The sequence below is a fragment of the Camelus ferus genome, chromosome 6 (assembly GCF_009834535.1).
Source record: "Camelus ferus isolate YT-003-E chromosome 6, BCGSAC_Cfer_1.0, whole genome shotgun sequence".
Lineage (NCBI taxonomy): Eukaryota > Metazoa > Chordata > Mammalia > Artiodactyla > Camelidae > Camelus > Camelus ferus.
This window is the reverse complement of record NC_045701.1, coordinates 94,004,284-94,025,679: the sequence shown is the minus strand read 5'-3', so window position 1 is coordinate 94,025,679 and position 21,396 is coordinate 94,004,284. Positions and strand designations below refer to the sequence as shown.

Sequence of the window (21,396 nt, the reverse complement as noted above, 5' to 3'; positions counted from 1 at the left end):
AATCCTGGGAAGGTGTTAAATTCTGTTTGAATCTTGAAGGAGGCTGCACTGTGAGTTTCCCAAAATCATTTGGACATTTTACCCAAAAACAGGTGGTAGCTAACTCAGTAGGAAAAATGGTCGCTGCTTGTACAATTGACTGTAGTATCGTCAGAGACAAAACAAATCAATGATGTCTTAAGGCCACTATATCAATTTCATACATACTCTGATGGCTGCTCTCACATGCCAGAATCATTTCCCCATTTGGGGAGACAGAAACTGTAGCAGGATGCTTCACTGTGAAGTCTCATTCAATAAATGGATAGGGGAGGGGTTACTAAGGAGTAAAAGGTGTGCATCTCTCACAAGGCCTAAATAAAAGTGGGAGGTCCAGAGGCAGAGACCCCTTGAGGCTCATCACAGGTCCCCAGTGTGTGAACTGCTTTAGTTCCCTGAGCGTGGGCTGCCTTCAGTAGCTCAGCTGAGCAGGGAGAGTCTGGCTCCAGTGCCCAGTATGACTGGGGGAGACTCATCCCCAATCTGAGAAATGTGTGTCCACGCCTATTGAGAGAAAGGACTGGGGCGAGCCCAGCTATTCCCTCAGAGCCGGTCACTGGGGATCAGGAGGATGCTGGGAAGGCTGGTTAGAGTGCTGGTGGTGCCTGAAGTGCACACACTTGTAACAATCTCTTTCCCAATGTCCTGTGTCTTGTCAATAATAGCGGAGAGAAGGAGGGTTTTGGTTTTGTTTAGGAGCCCTCAGTTGCTGGACTTCAAGTTTAATAATGTAAGATTCATCCCTTTGGGAGACTCATCTTCAGTGTGAGACTGGTGGTTTGCAAGGGTAAGTAAATCTGGGTCTGGACAGGGTACAGCTTTGCATTCCAGCTTGGAACTCCTCACTACAAAAGAAATGTCCTGCCTCAGCTTATTAATAGACACACATTTAAAAGGTACCTAAGTGGATAAACTTCAGGAGCAGGAACATAACTTTCTTTTAAAAGCATCTGAAGTTGTTTGTGATAAACATGGACATATTCAACCAATTTTTATGGGAAACCTGGATTTTGATTCCAAATAACAGTCTTGAAAATGTCTCAGGAATTGCCCAGTGAATTTGCCTAAATAATACTAGAGCCTTTTTGTATAGTAAGTTACTGGACGCTTCTCCTGGTCACAAATATAAACACCTTTCAGGATTCTCCCAGAAGCAAGTTACCCCAACGCCAGGCCTGACCTGCACAATAACCGCAGGAACGGGATGATGGAAGTCACAGAAGCCGGGCCGATGAGTCTGAGGGACCCCGTTAAACTCCTCAGCGAGGATCTGTGGTCGGTTTGGGGAAATCTTTGAATATGGTTTGCACTTTACTTTCGTCCAAGAAAGAAAGTAATTGTGAGATTACCCTCTGGGTCCTCAGAGGAATTAAATTCAGAGGAACAAGTTCTGACAAGTTGGAGGAAAAGTGCGTGGGGAGAATTTCAGAGGAAGCGGGAAGTTGGCTGAGACACTGACTGTGGAAGACCTGAGGGAACAGCGGAGGTGCAGCAGTAAGAGGCGAGGGAGGAATTGGTGCTGGAGGGAAGCCTGAGACACACAGGCCAGGGAAGGGGAGCCCGAGGCTTCAGAGGCCCAGTTTTCTTCCCTTAGTCCCTGTTTGCTTCAGTTAATCTTGTGATCACGTCTTAGAACAGGCAACTTAAGGTTCCTAAACATGTTTCTAAGGCACAGAATAATGAGGGAAACAGGTGTTCCATTAAATTTTGAAGATGTTTCATAGTTCTCCAGCTTGGTTTCAAGAAAAGTAAGTTTGAGTTTTTCAAAATTCCCCATCATGGCCATTGACATGTGTATTTAATGGAAGCATGAATCGCCTTTCACCAGGTCTGTCCATCTCACTACAAATTTCCACAACGGAGGTCCCTGGGATTAAAACACAAACTTGGCCGTGGTTCCTACTGCAGAAGTGACCTCAAAGCAGTTAAATAACTGGGACCCCATTTCTCAAGGTGATTTCTGGAGAATAAAGGAATAATTTCCAAGCAGCCTAAAGGGTCAAACTGTTCAAATAGCACAAATAGCCAGCAAGCCCAACACCAGTCAGGTCTAAGGGATCAGTCTGGTTCTAAAGGAGCCAGGCTGAAGGATGCTCAGCACAGGCCCAGTAGATCAGCCCCTATTTCCAAGGAGTGGGAGGAAGGCTGGCCACTTCCAGCTGAAACAACCTGCTTTCAAACTCAGACTAAATGCCAAATAAGTAATTGTATAAAATTTAAGACCTTATGTCGGAAGGGTAAACCTTAAGCAGTTCTCAGACAAAGCCTGCACAGACGTGGAAGGTGGGATCCAGGAGAATGATTTAGACTCAATCTCCAGGGTAGGGGAGAATCACAGGTTGCAGCCATTGGCCCAGTGTGGGTCCCCCACCTGTTTGCACAGCAGCCTCACAGTCATACGGGGTCTTGTCTCATTCCATAAGGGCCATGGAAATGTTGACCTGACACAAAGAGATGGCCAGTTATTTCTCCAGCAAAAAGAAATGTTTTCATCTGGAATCAACAGCGATTTACGTTCAGTGCCTGGAATCACAGTGAGCCACCTGCAGGTCCTAGAATACATGGGGATAAGAATTATTTTGCAGATGGGAATGGATGTTGCAGGAGGGGCTGTAGTGAACAAGGCACCCAGGGCTTCTCACTGGCTGAGCTGTGACCACCCCTCACTGCCTGAGTCCTTGCCAGGAGGGAACACGGTGTCTTTCTTCTTCTCTGGTAGGACATGAGAGCCCACCGTGCTGTCACCAAACTCTATTTAACTGAGGCTTCTGTGTATTCAGTATTATTGTTATTTTTCCCACTTTGGGAGATTGGATCAGTTTTGTTGTAGAAGCCAGGATACCCTAGTCAGGCAGTGCTGGGTTTATGAGTTCAACTTCATGGTGAAATAAAAGTGAATCATGTGGATGACAAAAAATGACTTCACTTATTAAAGACACTCATTGGAAGGAAACTCCACACCAGATCTGAATTATGCAGGTTTTTATATTTAAGCCTGGAGATGGAACCGAAAACAGACTGTGGCTTATCTCTGAGTCCAGAGAGCAATTGTGTTGTTCTCAGCATGTTGAGATGTTTTGAACAAGGAGCAACATGCAGGTGAGACTGTGTTATCCAGACCTTTCCTCATGTCTGAAGAATTAGGAATACAAAATGTGATAATTTTCTAATATAAAGAGAATATACGTACAAACCAAAATTCTGCTGATGGGACAAAAATATTGGAGCCCCCTCCGTGGAAAACAGCCACTTTCATACAAGGTTTAGGACCAACTCACCATAAAACAAGCCATTTCAATAGTAGGTGTGTCTCTAGGTGAAATTAAAGCTCACATTCACTGAAAACACTGTATGCATGTGCTCGTGGGGCCTTCACACATGCTGTAAAGTGGAAACAAGGACTAAGCCCAGAGCTCAGTGCAGGGCCATGTGCTGATGGCGTCTGAGGTACAATTAAGTCCAGCATTGCAGCCCTTGTCATGGGATCCAATGAAACAGAGTCGCTCATTCATTACTGGAAAATATGGGTCCTCCATGTTTCCTCAAATGCCAGCAGTTTCCTGTCCCAGGATTATGTCTTATGTGTGTCAGAGACACTATCTTGGATGAAGGAGGACTTGGATGAAGATATGACAGAAAAGTGTGGGTCCCTGCATGTATGTGCATGTGCACTAAGTGTGCATGTGTGTGTGCGTGTCCCTGCACACAGACGGGAGCCCGGGTTACTCATGTGATGAGGGCTTTCTGGACTTCCATCATCCTTCTGAATTGGGACACTATCAGCTAATTTTCTTTCTGAAAATCACCCAATTCTATAAAGAAACGTCTAATAGGATTATTTATTCAGATCAATGTCTTCCCCATCATCAGTGGAATCTATACCCAGGATTCTGACATTAATTTTCTCACAAGCGTGTGAATCTCGGTTCAGCGCAGCCCTTCTGAGGACAGTGCTGCAAAGTCAGGATGAAGCTTTGGATTCCGAACCCACATCCTGAGAGTTCCTGGGCTCCTGACAGAACTTCCCTGCGGCTGAGGGCTCAGTGCCAGGTTCATTACCCACCTTCCCCCTATTCGTGCTTTCCTACTTCTGGCAGATAAGACCCTCACCTGTATGGCTGAGTCTAGATGAGAATCCTTCAGGTGCTGCAGGTCTGTGGTCAGAGGACAGCACAGCTGGGTGGGGAGTGGTTCTGGTGCAAGAAGCAGTTTGAAATGATGAGCCTGAATCGGGGTGGGAATGACCCTCAGTCTTCAACCTGGCAGTTCACACTCTGAAGTTTAACACCTGGGATTTTGCAGTTCATCCAAGAGTTCCAGTTGGATCTTCTCCCAGCTCTCATGCCACTTGGAGACGTCAAACTCAGGTAGGGTGAGGCTTGGTCTCATTTCTCACGTCACATAAACTTTCTATCCCACTATGTGTAGACTTCAATGTGCAACACTGAGGTGAGATTTATAGCATATTGTGTAGTTTGTAACTTGCATAAAAATAAAATTACAAAGTATATAATAAGTATTCATTACAGCCCAATCACAAGTAAAGACATTTTCTTGAATGTTATTATTGATCGAAATGCATTGAAATGCAGAGACGGTTGAAAACAATCCTCATGAACTCTGCTTACAGATTACTGGTCAACACACTAACTGTCAGTCATCATGATCTCACCACTGAAGGGGGTCTTGTCAAAAAGTTTCTTGATGTTGATTCTGGATCAGTTATGACCAAGAGGAGGAACACAGGTGAAAATGCTGGACAAACCCTCTCCTAACATGTGTCCCTGCACAGACCACAAATGCGCTACCCGTCTGGGGGCTGCGTACATCACCAACGTGGGAGGAACTCTAGCAGCGACAACATACAATCCGTGTGCACACGTAAAATATACAGGTTCTATGTGTTTACCCTGAAAATTCACACAATAAACATGATATTTTGAAATCCTACCAACACCAGCAAACCACAGACACTCACAGCTACAAAGGGGCCTGGCCCTCTCTGAGGCCAGCAATGCCCTGACTTTCTATATAGTGAGATGACATGCAAATAGGGCCTCCCTCTGAGGATAAAGCCACCCGGCCCTGGCCCTGCAGCTCTGGGAGAGGAGCCCCAGCCCCGGGATTCCCAGCTGCTCCCATTCTCTGAGCAGGACTGAGCACAGACGACTCACCATGGAGTTGGGGCTGAGCTGGGTGGTCCTGGCTGCTCTTCTAGAAGGTAATTCATGGAGAACAAGAGCTACTGAGGATGTGGGTGGTCGTGAGTGAGGGAATCAGAGGACGTGTGACAGTCTCCTGACCAGGATGTCTTTGTGTTTGCAGGTGTCCAGGCTGAGGTGCAGCTGGTGGAGTCTGGGGGAGGCTTGGTGCAGCCTGGGGGGTCTCTGAGACTCTCCTGTGCAGCCTCTGGATTCACCTTCAGTAGCTACGGCATGAGCTGGGTCCGCCAGGCTCCTGGGAAGGGGCTGGAGTGGGTGTCCGGTATTTATAGTGATGGTAGTAACACATACTATGCAGACTCCGTGAAGGGCCGATTCACCATCTCCAGAGACAACGCCAAGAACACGCTGTATCTGCAAATGAACAGCCTGAAATCTGAGGACACGGCCCTGTATTACTGTGCCACAGACACAGTGAGGGGAAGTCATTGTGAGCCCAGACACAAACCTCCCTGCAGGGTCACAGGGGACACTTAGGACCCCCGGGGGCACTCAGGACTCCCCAGTTGTGCCGTTCAGCCCCAGGGGCAGGTGCAGGAAGTGCTGGTTTCATGGTTTCCTGTCAGGCTCTGGGGTTTCCTCTCCACAGAGCAGGAACCCCTCTGGATCCAGGAATCTGTGCTTGCACATTTAGTGTCTAAATTAGAAAGGTTTTCTAAAAGGAAAAACAACAGTTAAACAAATATTCTCTCCTGCACAAAAGGCGGAGAGTCTCCTGCTTTAAATACTCTTGTTGGCCCCTGTCCCTTTATGGTCAATGTGCAGCAGTTTCAAAACCATTTAGTGGATTTACTGACAGTTAAACACACTCTACCCTCCTCCCCTGTGAACTCTCAGCCCCACCCTACTGATGGGGACACTTGTCCCTGCCAGGTGGGGGCTCCTGGCTGACATCCTGCATGAGAAGCCCGGTGAGCCTGGCAGCCCCCCAGGACCACAAGCGGGTCACAGGGAAGGACGCCAGTGAGAGGGGACGGGTGGGGCCGTGGCCATGTGTGCTCCTCCTCCAGGTCCAGAGAATCCCTGCAGAATAGAGGCACCTGCTCCCTGTTCCCTGTGCAGGTTACGTTGGGTCACGTGCTCTCTGATCAATTATCACCGATAAACACACAAATAATTGGGAGGGACCTGTTACAGACAGGTGGGCACTGACGTGTGAAATTTCAGAAACTACTGCAGACCGACTGCAGGACGCTTTCTTCACCGTGCAGTCTCAGGTGAGCACCAGAAGCAGGAAAGCCACCCGCGCTCTCACTCCAGGAAGAGGGCTCTGCATCCTCACCAGGCACGCCCGGCTTGTCCAGGATCCCCTTCGGGGCGGTCAGGTCCCGTGCTTACAAGCCCAGGTCTGGCCGGGAGGGCTCTGGCCCCCTGCTGTGTGCTCTCCCGCACCCCGCACGCACGCGAGGCTGCACAGTGCAGCTCACACCTGGAAAAGCAGGTACAGCTGGTACCTGCATCACACGCCGGGTGTGCAGAGGTAAACACAAACGCTCCAGCACACACCAAGTGCGGGGTCCAGGGCGTTCCACCCAGAATGTGCCCCAGTGCCATGCCGATTACTGTGACTTACAGTGGCTTAAGGAGCAGCCACCACAAGAGGGACACTCGGACCTTCCCCTCTGTCTCCCAGCGCGAGACTTACGCCTCTCCTGTGAAAGGCACGCTCCCTGCGTCTGGAGGTGGAAGGACACCCGTCACCCCACGTGGGGACCCAGCCTGGCGGCTCCTGGCGGCAGACTCTGCTCCTTCCCTGATGCGCTAACCCCCACACAAGCTCTTCTCAGGTTCTTCACTAATTGAGCCCCAAACCACAGATTTCTTCACCCTGTCAGTTCCTCATGATACTGTGTAGCTTTGTCCAAAATGATGCGAGCTGCCTGCTTTGGTCTCGCCTCATCCATTTCTATGTCACGTCCAAGAGCGTAACCAACATTTACTTCTTTTCTCCCGTGAATGTAATCATAGAACAGCCTGTGAGTAAACGACCCCTGTGCCCTTCGGGACTAAGAGGAGACTACGGTGAAGAGTTTCAGACACGACCTTGTCACCAGTGCCCCAGAATATCCTGTTGCAATTAATAAACCAGCCTCAGTACTACCCCTCTGTCTGCAATCACAACCGCAAGGCCTGAGCCAGAGGGAGCCACCCCAGGCCTGGCTGGAGTCCCCTTTTGAGGTCCCCATTTGTTCCACTTATTCTGCCACTGGCTGGCCGTTCCAGCCTCAAATTTTGTCAATTCAGGCTATGAAAAGGCTACGCAGGGACGCCTAGAGCTTGTCCAGGCCCAGGGGAGCTTCAGGGACAGCTGCCTAGCTTGAAACCCTAACTCATTGGCAGGACTTGCAGCCAAACAGATAAATATCAGGCCCAGTGAGGCAGTGGGCTTTTTGAGAACTTCACTGTTTTTGAGGAGTTAAAAAAAAAGAAAAACAAAAAAAAAAACTGGTCCTGGGGTCACAGTCTGCAGCGCCAGAAGCAGACCCATCCTACAGGCCATAAAACCTGTCAGCCAACAATGGGAGCCTCAGAATCCAAGCCGACAGTTCTGGGCTGCGTGATTCAGAATTTCAAAAAGGGTTCCTCAGGAGACCATGGGATTAAATTGTCCCCAGAAAAGTTGCACACGTTGTGCAAGTTAGAATGACCCACCTTCAGAGTGGGATGGCCCTCAGAAGTCACACTTGACCTGCCAACTACCCGGGCCATGTACAGAGTAATTGCCAGGACCCCAGGGCACCCCAACCAATTCCCATATATTGACCCCTGGCTAACAATCGCCCAAAGCTTGCCCCCATGGGTCTGGTTCTGCACAAATGGTCAGGGACAGTGTAGGATCCCTCGTGGCCCAGACAGTAAAAACAAAAAAGGAAGGTGCAACGAAGCCAGCTCTTGAGGGGGACCCTGAAGAAGAACCAGCGATGCCCCCGCCATGTATCCTTCCTTCTGCGGCTCCACCACAGCCGCCTCCACCTGATAGCCCACCTCCATCTGTGTCCCCGCCGGCACAACCCCAGGCTCCAAGCCAGGAACCCTTAGGGAGGAGACTGTTCAGCCCAACTAGCCAGCCAGCCAGCGAACCGCCCTCCAGATGCCTCTCCCGGAGGCCCAAGGGCCCCAGTACGTTAACGATGATGGCTCCGTACAGCCCAGACACTCCATCCTGTACCACCAGCCTTTCAGTACAACAGACCTCCTGAACTGGCGACACCACACTCCTCCGTATTCAGAAAAACCCCAGGCCATGATTGCCCTCCTAGAGTCCATCTTCCGGACCCACCGGCCAGCTTGGGATGACATCCATCAGCTGCTCCTGACGCTTCAATGCTGAAGAAAGAAAGCGGGTCCTGACAGAAACTAAAAGCTGGCTACAAGAGCAGGCCCCAGAGGGAACCATGGACGCAGAAGGGTCAGCCCTAAATGCAGCCCCAGAAAGAAGGCCAAACTGGGACTTTAACACCCAAGATGGACGAGAGGCTCTGCAGACGTATCAGAGAGCCCTCCTGAAGGGCTGCGAGCTGGGGCAAAGAAACCAACCAACATAACTTAGACCACCACAGTGATCCAAAAGCTGGACGGGTCCCCATGGACTCCTATGAGAGGCTATGCGAAGCTTCGGATCTACACCCCATTTGACCCCGAAGCCCCCGAAAACCAGCAGATGGTCAATGCTGCTTTTGTGGCCCAATCCTACACCGACATCCGCCAAAAACTTCAAAAACTGGAAGGTTTTGCTGGAATGAATTCCACTCAACTGCTGGAGGTGGCCAAAAAAGTCTTCATAAATCAAGGCCGCGAAGCCCGACAAGAAGCAGGCAGACGAACAGAACAGAAAGCATGCCTGCTGGCAGCAGCACTAGGGCACTCCTACCCAAACCAGCATCCCGCCCCATCGCGAAAAGGGGGGACCCGTGCGGGGCCCCCCAGAGGCAAGACCAATGTGCATACTGTAAGAAGGTTGGTCACTGAGAAAATGAGTGTCCTTATCGCGGAGAAGCAAAAAACCTACCAAAGAGAAAACCTCCAGCCAGCGAAGGAAAGTACCGGCCCAAGTCTCCTCCGAGGAACCTAGTCGGGTTGGCCGGGCTGGACTCAGCCTAGGGGAGACTGCGTCCCTGCTCCAGGCCCCCGGGAGCCCGCAGTCAAGATGTTGGTGGGGGGCCAACCGATGACATTTACAGCGGACACGGCAGTAATCAAAGCTGTGGCCCCCTTGACTGAGAAAACGGCAATTATCACAGGAGCCCCCGGGGACCTGTCCCTCTCGCCTGTTTGCCATCCACGATCATGCCAGCTCGGGGGACATTTAGTCACTCATGAGTTTCTCTACCTACCAGAATGCCCCATCCCCCTTTTGGGAAGAGACTTACTTTGTAAACTGGGGGCCCGGATAACACTCTCTCCTGGAAAGCAAACACATCTAACTCTGAGGGGGAAGGAAGCCTTGCTCATGATGGCGACCGTGCCCCAAGAAGAAGAATGGTGCCTATACCAAACAGAAAGTGCCCAGACAAACCCTGACTCTCTGTGAGGAGAGTTCCCCTCCATCTGGGCAGAAGGAGGACCCCCCAGACTGGCCTGATTGGTAATAGACCTGCGACCGGGTGCAACCCCATCCAGGCTGCGAGAGTACCCCATACCCAGAGAAGCCCGCCTGGGAATTCAGAAGCACATCCAGCGTTTGCGTGATGAGGTAATTCTCAAAGAGGGCCAGCCTCCATGGAACATGCCCCTCCTGCCCGTCAGAAAGGTGGAAGTAATAGACTGAAGGCCAGTGCAGGGTCTGCGAGTAGTTAACAATGCCGTGACCACAATACACCCAGTGGTCCCGAATCCACACGCTCTTCTCAGCCTCCTACCGGCCCAAGACAAATGGTTCACCTGCCTAGACCTCAAAGATGCTTCCTTCTGCCTCAGGCTGGCACCAGTCAGTCAACCGATATTTGCCTTCGAATGGGAGGACCCCCACACGGGCAGGAAAACTCAGTTAACCTGGCCTCGCTTACCGCAGGGTTTTAAAAACTCACCCACCCTGTTTGGAGAAGCACTGGCCACGGACTTGACTGCCTTCCTGGGAGAAGCTCTAAACTGCGCCTGCTGCCGTGCGCAGACGGCCTGCTATCAGGCAGCCCCAGTCAAGAGGACTGTTGGGGGGGGACCCAGGCCCTGTTAGCCCTGCTGTCGGATGCTGGCTATAAGGTCTCCTGGAAAAAGGCACAAATTTATAAAAAGACAGTTAAGTATCTCAGGTTCATTGTCTCAGAAGGACACCGAGCTTTGGGCCCAGAGTGAAAACAAGCCATTTGTGCGATACCACAGCCAGGCACCAAGAGAGAGATCCGAGAATTCCTGGGGGCAGCAGGGTTCTGCCGAATCTGGATCCCTGGTTTCTCAGACATAGACAAGTCCCTATATGAAGCCACCGCTGGATCTGGGGAAGAACCCTCGGACTGGGGACCCAAGCAGGAAGAAGCATTTAATGAGATCAAGAGACTGCTAACCAGGGCCCCAGCCCTGGGACTACCAGACGTGACAAGAGAATTCAACTTGTTCGTCCATGAGAAGAATCATGCAGCCCTAGGGGTTCTCACCCAAGCAGTGGGGGCCTGGCAGTGGCCCGTGGCCTATTTGTCAAAGAATCTGGACCCAGTAGCTTCAGGGTGGCCACCATGCTTACGAGCACCGGCTGCTACAGTAACCCTGGTCAAGGAAGCAGACAAGCTCACCCTTGGAGAGACTGCCAGCATGAAGGTTCCACACGCAGTCCCCACCCTGATGAACAGCCAGGGGCGCCGATGGCTGACCAACACTAGAATGACACGTTGCCCAGGGCTCCTCTGTGAAAACCCCAGGATCTGCCTGGAGACGGTGTGGACCTTGAACCCAGCCACCTTCCTGCCCGAGGGAGAGGGCCCAGCCGACCACGACTGTGAGGACGTAGTAGAAGAAGTCTCAAGCAGGCGTGAGCTGTCTGATGTTCCGCTCCAGAACCCTGAACTTGAACTTTTACAGACGGGAGCAGCTCCATGCAGGATGGACAACATATGGCAGGATACGCGGTGACCGCAGCACACAAGGTAATAAAAGCCGAATCTCTACCACTGGGATGGTCGGCACAGAGGGCAGAAACATGGGCGCTCATCCAGGCATCACGAGAGGGAAGAGGAAAGCAGGTCAACGTTCACACGGACTCTAAGTACGCCTTTGCTACCCTGCACACACATGGCGCCGTACATAAAGAAGGGGGTCTGTTAACAGCTGGAGCAAAGGAGATCAAGAATAAAGGCGAGATACTGCAACTGTTAGAGGCAGTCTGGGAGCCTGCGGGGGGGTCAGTCATCCACTGCGAGGGGCCCCAGAAGGGAGACGACCCTGTAAGCAGAGGAAGCCGACTGGCAGACCAGGCTGCGTGAGAAGCAGCAAGTCAGTCTGGCCACGCCAGAGATCCTGGGACCGTGGCGAAGGTTCTGCCAGCACCCAAACTGCCAAAGCCTCTGGAACACAGCCGAGAGGAAATCTTCCAGGCCAGGACTGAAGGAGGGATGGTGGGCGATGCCTGACAAATGGACACACGTACCTGAACACTTAGCCCGTCACGTGGTCCTCCAGCAGCACAAGCTCACCCACATGCACAGATGGCCTCGGAGGCCCTGCTGGATCGATACTATCTGATCGCCCGACTTCCATCCCTCTGTGCCTCAGTCTCTCAGCGCTGCCTTGTGCGTGCCCAGAACAATGCAGAACGGGGGCCAACTGGACCAAAAGGAATCCAGCGCTGCGGCCAGGCTCCTTCTGAAGATATGGAAGTGGATTTCACAGAAATAGGGCCTAGCAGAGGATACAAGGACTCACTGGTTTTTGTCTGCACCTTTTCAGGGTAGGTGGACGCACACCCAGCACGGGCTGAGAAGGCAAGGGAAGTAACAAAGGCCTTACTCAGAGACACTGTTCCCGGATTCGGGATGCCACTGACCACAGGGGCAGACAACGGACCTGCATTTGTGGCAGAAGCGCTACACAGCCACTGGAGTCTACGTGCAGCCGACGGGCCCCCGAGCTCAGGGAGAGCAGAGCGCGGGACCCGGGCCCTGAAGCAAGTTATGGCGAAACGCAGTCAGGAAACTCAGCTGCCTTGGACTGACACTCTGCCCCCGGCTCTTCTGCGGGTACACTGTGCCGCTCGGTCCAAGACGGGGCTCTCCCTTCTGAGATCCTGTACGGGAGGCCCCCTCCTTTAATTAGACTAGGGGAAAGTATTAAGGAAGTGGGGAGCATAGAACTTCATAAGCAAATACAGGGCCTCAGAAAGGCTATGCGAGAAATCCATAGGTGGGGAACTGACAGGATCCCAGTGTCACTGGGAACAATGTGACACCCATATGAACCTGGGGACCAAGTCTGGGCAAAAGACTGGCAAAGGGAGCTGCTCAGACCCACCTGGAAGGGCCCCTACCCAGTTATGTTAGCCACCCCAACAGCTCTAAAGTTGCAGGTATCGCCCCCCGGATTCATCACGCAGAGTAAAGAGAGCAGCGCCACCGCGAGACGAGGACGTCTGGAGAGTCGCCCAGGTCCCCAGAGAGCCTCTTAAATCAGGCTCCAGAGACGCCCGCCTCGCCTGCCAGAGAGCACCGAGCCCTGCTCTAGCCACACCCGGAAGCCTTCCGCGGCGGAAGCCTGAGGAGCCACCGATCAAGACAGAAAATGAACTGCTGTCCCGCTTTATTTTAGTACTGAGTACTGTCGCTGTATTGCGAGCTGTAGGACTGACGGCCACTGCACCCCAGGATTGGAACATGGGCCAGAGACTAACACCAGCTGCGCTCCGTCCCTCCACAGTAGGAAGCCTAGTGGTCGGTCAGTGTCTGCTGGAGGAACCATACCTCCCTGTGAGAAATGATGAGACCCCAAGCCCTTCTTCCGCTTGTGAAAGTCGTTGCTGACTTATCTCTTTCCATGACAGGGGTTCCAATGGGACCCATTCGCCAAACTGCAGAAGAAATCCCCGGCCCACACACTCAGGGCCCTTCTACAGACCTAGCAAGGGTTAGGGAAAAGAAAAGAAGACCTAGGTCCATGCTCTATAACCAGGACCCCCAATTAAGTCCCTTATTAAGCAAGTCCATCACCTTCTTCATGCTACCAACCCACAACTAGCAAGTGCTTGCTGGCTCCTGCCTGCGTCCCAGGCCCCTGCAGCATGCAGCCAGCCCGATAGGTCTCTCAGCTCTAACCAAGTTCAATGGCCACCCTGGGTGGTCCCCAGACTCTGTGGGAAATCTGGCCACTGCCCAGTGTGCCCAAACCCATAACTGCACAACTGTTTCTGGTTGGATGCCTGCCAAACCCTGGTGCACACCGAGCCCAGGAACCTTTTTTGTATGCGGGGCACATGCCTGCCAGTTCCTGCCAGCCAGTTGGACAGGTACTTGCGCATTGGCCTCCTTATCCCTCAGATGGACAAAATGCCTAATAACCAGAGCCTTCCCGTACCCCTGATGGACCATACTCGATCAAAAAGGGCCATCCAGTTAATACCACTACTCGTTGGCCTGGAATAGCGACTGGAGTGGGCACAGGAATAGGAGGAACAGCCTCATCTTCCCACTGTTACCAGCAGTTATCTGCTGAGGTCACTGAAGGTTTAAAACAGGTGGCTGAGTCCTGAATGACTCTACAAAACCAGCTGGACTCCCTAGTGGCATTTGTCCTACAGAACAGGAGGGGTTTAGAACTGCTCACCGCCAAAAAGGGGGGACTCTCTCTTCCTAAATGAGGAATGCTGTTTCTACGTAAATCAATCAGCAATTGTCAGAAATACGGTCCAACAACTACGAGATCGAGCTGAACGCAGAAACCAGCAAACTCCTGGGCACAGTGGAATAACCTCTGGAGTTGGGCCTCCTGGCTCCTCCCCCAGCAGGCCCCCTCCTTATGATCCTTGCAGCACCGCTGTTTGGTCCCTGCATCCTTAATCTCATTACCCGTTTCATTAGCTCACGGGTAGAGTCACTGAGACGACAGCTACTAGTCACTCAGTACAGGCCCCTGGACCAGAAGAACCCAATGGTGAATAAGGGGCACCACTGTAAGGCTGATGCTCGCTGCAGGTGTTAAAGAGAGCATCAAAGTGGGGAAGGAGGCGGGAAGCCCCACAGAAAGACCGGCAGGACCCCCAAGCAGGGCCACTACTCTCCTGCCGGCGCCATCCAGTTCCCTGCCAGAAACGGCTTACTTATCCCTAAAACTCTACTGGTTCCCTGAGCTCACTCCTGATTGGTTATTTCCTTCACTCCTGATTGGTCCATTTCCCTAACTTCTGATTGGTCCATTTGTAGTGCTTCGTTTGCATGGAGCGCACTCCTGATTGGTTATCTCTCCCTCCTGATTTGTCCATTTCTGCAAAGCTTGTTCCTAATTAGCCAACTTTCGTTATACCTCATTTGCATGTGATGTTGCAAAGTGTACACTGGCAGCCTATGAAAGCCTGTGTAAACCTACAGACGGGGTCCAGAGCTTGGAGTGCTAACTCCTCTGGGCCCGCTGGCATAATAAACCTGAGTTCTCCAACTCTCCAAGTGCTGCTTGGTCTCCTGCCTGGACCCAGGTTGCTGACACAACAGCTGTAACACTGAACTGTAGCACATTTTTCCACAACAATGTAAGAGTTCTCATCTGAGTATTTTGAGAAATCCCCATACTGTTTTCCACAGTGGCTGCTCCGATTTACATCCCCAACAACAGTGTGCAGGGGTTGCCTTTTCTCCACATCCTCAACAACATTTGTCATTTGTGTTCTTTTTGATAACAGCCATTCTGATATTTTATTGTTAGTGGAAAGAAATGCAGCCGGTTTCTCTATGCTCATCCTGTGTTCTGCTGCCTTGCCGAATTCCTTCATCAGCTCCAGTTGTTCTGCGTGGAGCCTTGGGGCTTCTATGTAAAGTACCAGGCCATCTGCATGTGGTGACCACTTTCCTGCAAAGCTCCCCAGTGACGTTCGTTTGCAGGGAGGTTTTTGCTGATTCTGGTCACTTCTAGCGGTCATTCTGTTCAAAGGATCTATTTTTTCTTGATTCAGTTTGGTGGACTTTATGTTTCCAGAACCTTGTCCGTTTCCTTTAGGGTGTCCAATCTGTTGCCATGAGGTTGTTCATAGTGTTCTCTAGTGGTCTTTTGAATGTCTGTGGTATTGGCTGTAATTTCTCCATTTCCTTTCTTATTTTGTTCACTTGTATCCTCTCTTTCCTTCTTGGTGAGGCTGGCCAGAGGTTTGTCGATTTTTTTTTTCACTCTTCAAAAAAAAACAGCTCTTGGTATGATTGATTTTTTCTATTGTTTTTTTTTTTTTTTTTCTGGTCTCTATTTTATTCAGTTCCTCCCTAATTTTTATTATTTCTTTCCTGACACCGACTTCAGGTTTTGCTCGCTCTTCTTTCTCTAATTCTTTCAGGTGGCGGGTTAGGTGGTTTATTTGAGGTCGTTCTTTTTGAGGAAGGTCTGTACCGCTGTGCTCTTCCCTCTTAGGACGGCTTTGGCTGCGTCCCGTAGATTTTGTGTGGTTGTGTTTCCATTGTCATTTGTCTCAGGGTATTTTTTAATTTTTCCTTTGATGTTTTTGTCGACACATTGGTTTTTAGCAGCATGTTGTTTAGTCTCCGTGCAGTTTTTTTTCTTGTTTTTCTTTCTGGGATTGATTTCTAGTTTCATGCCATTGTGGTCAAAACTGATGCTCGAAATAAATTCTATCCTCTTAAATTTGTTGAGGCTTCTTTCGTGCCGAGTATGTGGTCTATCCTTGAGAAGTTTCCATGCGCACTTGAAAAGGAAGTATTTACTATTGGGGGGTAATGTAACATCTTAAAATATCAGCTGAGCCCAGCTGTTCCTTTGTGCCGTTTGGTATCTCGGTTGCCTCGTTAGTTTTCTGCCTGGGAGTTCTGTCCGGGGCGTTAGTGGGTGTTGCAGTCCCTGCTGTCACTGTGCTCCCATCAGCTTTCCCCTTTTTGTCTGTTTGTATTAGTTTCATATATTCAGAGGCTCCTACACTGGGTGCATGTATGTTAACAAATGCAATATCCTCTTCTTGTATTTCTACTTTTATTATTACATAATGTCATTTTTTCCTATTTATGGCCTTTGTTCTAAAGCCTCTTTTGTCTGATAGGAGTATTGCTACTCCTGCTTTCTTGCCATTTCTGTTTGCATGGAATATCTTTTTCCACCCTCTCACTTTCAAACTATGTGTGTCCTTCACCCTCAAGTGGGTCTCTTGCAGGCAGCATATTGTAGGCTTTTGTTTTATTATCTGGTTTGCCGCTCTGTATCCATGATAATTATTGATAGACGTGTGTTTATTGGCATTTTAAACTATGTTTTCTGGTTAATTTGGTATTTCTTCTTTGTTCTTTTCTTTTTGTTTTTGTTTCCTTTTCTGGTTTGACAACTTTCTTTTGTGTCAGCTTGGTTTCTTTTTGATGTCTGTGACTCTACTGTATGCTTTTGATTTGTGGTTACCCTGTTTTTCAAGTATGTTAACCCATTACTGTATCTGTTTGCTTTAGACTGGTGGTCATGCAGGCTCAAACACATCCTAAGAAGAATGAAAAGAAAATTGTTTTCTTGTTCCCCTCTTCCACAACTTATGATTTTTATGTCCTCTTTCACATTTTCATGTTTATTCTCTTAGTTCTCTGTTATTTTCACACTTCAATTATGGCTTTCCATAATTGAAGAAAGTAGCTTCCTGCTTCTCCTCTATTTACAGCAGACCTTCCACCATTTCCTTTAGCGTGGGTTTAGTGTTGCTGAACTCTTCTAGTTTGTGCTTGCCTGTGAAGTTCTTTATCTCTCCTCCTACCCTAAAGGGTAGCCTTGCTGGGTAGAGTATCTAGGCTGCAGTTTCTTCTCACTCAGGACTGTGCACGTATGCTGCCCCTCCCTTCTGGCCTGCGGTGTTTGTGCAGAGGAGTCAGCTGAGAGCCTTAAGGGGGGTCCCCGGTAACTCACCCTTTGCTTTTCTCTTGCTGCCTTTAGAATCTTTTCTTCATCTTTAACTTTGGCCATTTAACGATCATACGTCTTGGTGTAGACCTGTTTGGGTTCATCTTGTTTGGGGCCCTCTCTGCTTCCTGTACCTGGATATCTGTTTCCTTCTTGAAGTTCGGGAAGTTTTCAGTCATGACTTCTTCAAGTACCTGTTTGATCCCTTTCCCCTTTCTTCTCCTTCCGGGACCCCTGTTATGCGGAGGTTGGCCTGCTTTACGTTACCCCATAGGTCCCTCATGTTGCTTTCGTTGGTCTCCGTTTGCTCTTCTGCCTGCTGCTTTGATCTGATCGGGTGGTTTCCATTGTCCCGTCATCTAAGTCACTTATTCGTTCTTCCGTATTATTTAGTCTGCTTTTGACTGCGTTTGGCTCAGCTTTATCTCAGCAACTGAGTTTTCTGATTTTAGTTGGCTCCTCTTTACAGTTTCTATTTCCGTTTTAGAAAACCCTGTATTCTACATTTCTGTTGATAGTCTTTCTTATTTCCTTAGTGCTTTTTGTCATCTCCTTTTCGAAAAGTAGGCTCTAGCAGGCTGTCGGGTCTGTTTTATTGCTTGTTCTTTCAGGGACCTTCTCTGGTGCCTTTACTCGGGAGCGGCTCCCCCTCACGTTGCTTGCACCTCTCTGGCTGTGGGTGTAGACGTGTCAGTTACCTGCTGTGTCTGAAGGGCTGTTTTTTTCAAATGTGGGAGTGTCCTGGGTAGACTGTGCAAATCTAACAATTTTGTCACAAGGACGGTTTTTAGTGTCTTTCCTACGTGTGTGCTGGTTTTTGTCCCCTTGATCGGGGGTGTGGCTGGTGTGACCAGAGCCTGCCCTGGCTGTTGAACTGGGCCTCCTCTTTGCTCTGTGGTTGTCAGAGCCGGGCCTGCGCCCCTACTGTAGGAATCAAAGAGTCCAGACCCATTTCTGAGCTGCAGTGTGTGGCAGGTGGGGTTGGAGCACTTCTGCTGGAAGACGAGCCCCAGAATATTCCTCCTCAGGAGACGACCACTGGAAAGTGCCCTCTGTGCTGTCACCCACCACTAGTTACTTGGGCTTCCAAAGTGCACTCTGCGGTTGCTGCCCTTGTCCCCCTCCCCCCCAGCCATGGGGATATCAGCAACCCACGCTGGTGTCCCCAGGTTCTGCCCTGCAGAGCCACCAGTGCAGATCCACTGACATCAGGCACTGGGACCTGGATCCCCCATGAGCCACGGGTCAGCCCCGCCCTCAGCCCCATGTCCACATCGGCTACGCGGGGCCACTGTCAACACCAGGCTTGCCCCACGTCAAGCACCAGAACCCCACTAGGTTGTCTCAGAGGTGTGGGTCCACAAAGGCACCAGCTATGCAAATCTGCCACCACAGCCTGGGGCTTGAAACAAGTCTCAGTCCCACCTGCAAAGTCACAGGACCGGACATGGATTCAGGTGTCAGCCCCACCTCTGCCCGGGAGCCTCGCTGCAAGGACTGTGCCCCCCAGAGAATGCTGAGAGGCCTGCGGTTTCTGAGCCCCACCCCTCTTCTAGGGCAATGTGTGCCACAACGGTGCTGAGCAGTGCCCTCTGGGCTCATGACGACGACTGCTGGGGCTGGGCTGCTTTGCACCCCTCCCCACGCGCCCCAGCAGTGGTGCTGTCGTGGGGGTGGACCCAGCCTGTTTTGCACACTCTTCTACCCTCAGCCTGCACCGCACTCTGCCTACTGTGGCTGCCTCTGCACACTCAGCACCAGCCCTCTGCCCGGGATCGTCCATGGGAGCCTGGGCTCCAGCAGCCCCACCCAGCCCACCCCCACTGGCTCACACCTAGAGCTAGGGATGGCAGAGACCCTCTGTGCCGGTTTGTCCCAGTTCTGTCTGCCAGGTCGCTACAAGTTTTCCCTCCAAGCTTCTGAAGCTCCTTTTCTATCCCTGCTGACCTTCCTGCTGGAGAGGGGGCCTCCTGGAGTGAGCGCACTTTTCCTCCGTCTCCACTCCCTCCCCAGGGGGCAGCTCCTGCACTGATTTTTTTTTTCCCATCCAGTTTTGTGAGTATTTCCTTGTGTTTCCAATTGTAAGAGATATTCTGCCAAAGTTCAGTAGGCAGTCTGTGAGATTTGTTCCATTTGCAGATGCGGTTTTTGTGGTATTCGGGGGAGAAGGTGAGCACGGCCTCCTTCTACACCTCCATCTTGACTGTCTCCCAATTTTGCTGTTTTTGGTATGTCATTTTTCTTCTAAAACCTGTTTTAAGCAGTGCACGCCCCTTTCAACACCGTGTAGCTCTCTGTCCTCACCACTGAGGTTCGTTACGGAACCTCACTGTGTCTGGTGCCTGGTGGAGGTTCTGGGAATAGTGAGAAGGACTCCAGCCCCGGAAAGCCCACTGTCTAGGAGAGACTTAGTGAGAATTTGGGCAGAGGGAGCCAGCAGGCAGTGTTGAGGTGGGCTTTGTGAGACAATCAACAGACAGCAGAGGGCAGGGAGGGAGTAGGTCTCTGTCCGTCTGGTTCTCGATATCTGTGCACATTGTCTATGTGGAAACTGAGATGCTTCATAGAACATGGCCCCATGAACTGCTTTCAGAGACCTGCCCAGAACATGGCCCAGCGATGCTGTAAAGGGAACACGTCCCTTCTCTTGTTGTTCTGCAGTATTCACTTGGAAACCTGAGAGCTGCACCTTGTAGATGGGCTGTGGCTACACCCCGGAGACTCAGGGACAGGCACAGAAGGAGGGCAATCTTTGATCATCAGTGCCCACCACAGTGACAACATGTGAGGGGGGAACGCGTGGCAGGAGGACGAGCCGCCTGGGGCAAGTGTCCCGGCGGGATTCTCACAGGCATGGAGTCAGTGTGCGCCTGGAACATGAGAGCAGCTCACAGGGTGACTGGGCTCCACTGGTGTTTCTCACAGATGAAGAAATCCCTCAGGAAGCCCTCTTGTCAGGATAGAAGGGGAGGGACAGGAGCCTGGAGAGGGGACAGCCCTCCTCACTGGTGGTGGCTCATCTCTGAACAGATAGTGTCACTTGCTTCTCTGTCGGCTGCGCCGAGAAGATGAGAAATTAGGGCTACGTGGAGCACAACACAAAATGTCCTGGGGGGGTTTGTAGAGGAAATCCCTGCCAGGAACAGGAAGCCCCTTTCCACCCGCCTCTGCACTTGCTCCTGGGGCTGGTCTTTCCGTTCTGTGAGTCTTGCACACCCCCTGGTGGACCCACACGCTTCTCAGGAGGGAAGGTTTGCGTCTGGGCTCACACCGACTTCCCCTCACTGTGTCTCTTGCACAGTAATACACGGCCGTGTCCTCAGGTTTCAGGCTGTTCATTTGCAGATACAGCGTGTTCTTGGCATTGTCTCTGGAGATGGTGAATCGGCCCTTCATGGAGTCTGCATAGTGTGTGCTACCACGACTATTAATAGCTGAGACCCACTCGAGCCCCTTCCCTGGAGCCTGGCGGACCCAGCTCATGGCATAGCTACTGAAGGTGAATCCAGAGGCTGCACAGGAGAGTCTCGGAGACCCCCCAGGCTGCACCAAGCCTCCCCCAGACTCCACCAGCTGCACCTCAGCCTGGACACCTGCAAACACAAAGACATCCTGGTCAGGAGACTGTCACACGTGCTCTGATTCCCTCACTCATGACCACCCACATCCTCAGTAGCTCTTGTTCTCCATGAATTACCTTGTAGAAGAGCAGCCAGGACCACCCAGCTCAGCCCCAGCTCCATGGTGAGTCGTCTGTGCTCAGTCCTGCTCAGAGAACGGGAGCAGCTGGGAATCCCAGGCTGGGGCTCCTCTCCCAGAGCTGCAGGGCCAGGGCCGGGTGGCTTTATCCTCAGAGGGAGGCCCTATTTGCATGTCATCTCACCATACAGCAAGCCTGGGGTTTGAGCAAGGGCAGTACCCCAGAGCAGGAGTGAGTGTATTGGATTTGGTGGTTTTGATAGAATTTTGGAAAATACGATTTTCCACTATGTGGGTTTTCCAGAGTAAACACTTGTCACCCATGTGTATTTTGTTTTCACATATGGACACAAACCCTGTGATGTAAGTTTCACTGTTTCCCACAGAGTAGGGATGTGAACTACAGCCAAAATGTGGTGGGCTTGTTGCGTGT

At 51.0% G+C, this 21,396-nt stretch overlaps 7 gene segments (V, D, J or C); 6 read left to right on the top strand and 1 right to left on the bottom strand.

The window, feature by feature from the left end:
- LOC102517513 overlaps positions 1 to 21,396 on the top strand; it is a 255,227-nt gene that overhangs the window by 17,631 nt on the left and 216,200 nt on the right.
- The window catches only part of LOC116664456, a 220,355-nt gene that overhangs the window by 11,518 nt on the left and 187,441 nt on the right, over positions 1 to 21,396 (top strand). Inside the window, 1 exon segment of the C gene segment in view lies at positions 5,365 to 5,665. Coding sequence covers positions 5,365 to 5,665 — 301 coding nt within the window.
- LOC102508908 overlaps positions 1 to 21,396 on the top strand; it is a 226,113-nt gene that overhangs the window by 98,681 nt on the left and 106,036 nt on the right.
- The window catches only part of LOC102504046, a 148,906-nt gene that overhangs the window by 71,121 nt on the left and 56,389 nt on the right, over positions 1 to 21,396 (top strand). The window contains 1 exon segment of the C gene segment in view: positions 7,275 to 7,283. Within this exon segment, the coding sequence occupies positions 7,275 to 7,283 (9 nt within the window).
- The window catches only part of LOC116664460, a 91,158-nt gene that overhangs the window by 24,167 nt on the left and 45,595 nt on the right, over positions 1 to 21,396 (top strand).
- LOC102505942 overlaps positions 1 to 21,396 on the top strand; it is a 78,584-nt gene that overhangs the window by 41,698 nt on the left and 15,490 nt on the right. Inside the window, 1 exon segment of the V gene segment in view lies at positions 4,934 to 4,940. Coding sequence covers positions 4,934 to 4,940 — 7 coding nt within the window.
- On the bottom strand, positions 4,108 to 21,101 carry LOC102516257. The segment is given in 4 exon segments: positions 4,108 to 4,118; positions 12,481 to 12,493; positions 20,564 to 20,857; positions 20,962 to 21,101. Coding segments are annotated over 3 exon segments (342 nt in total).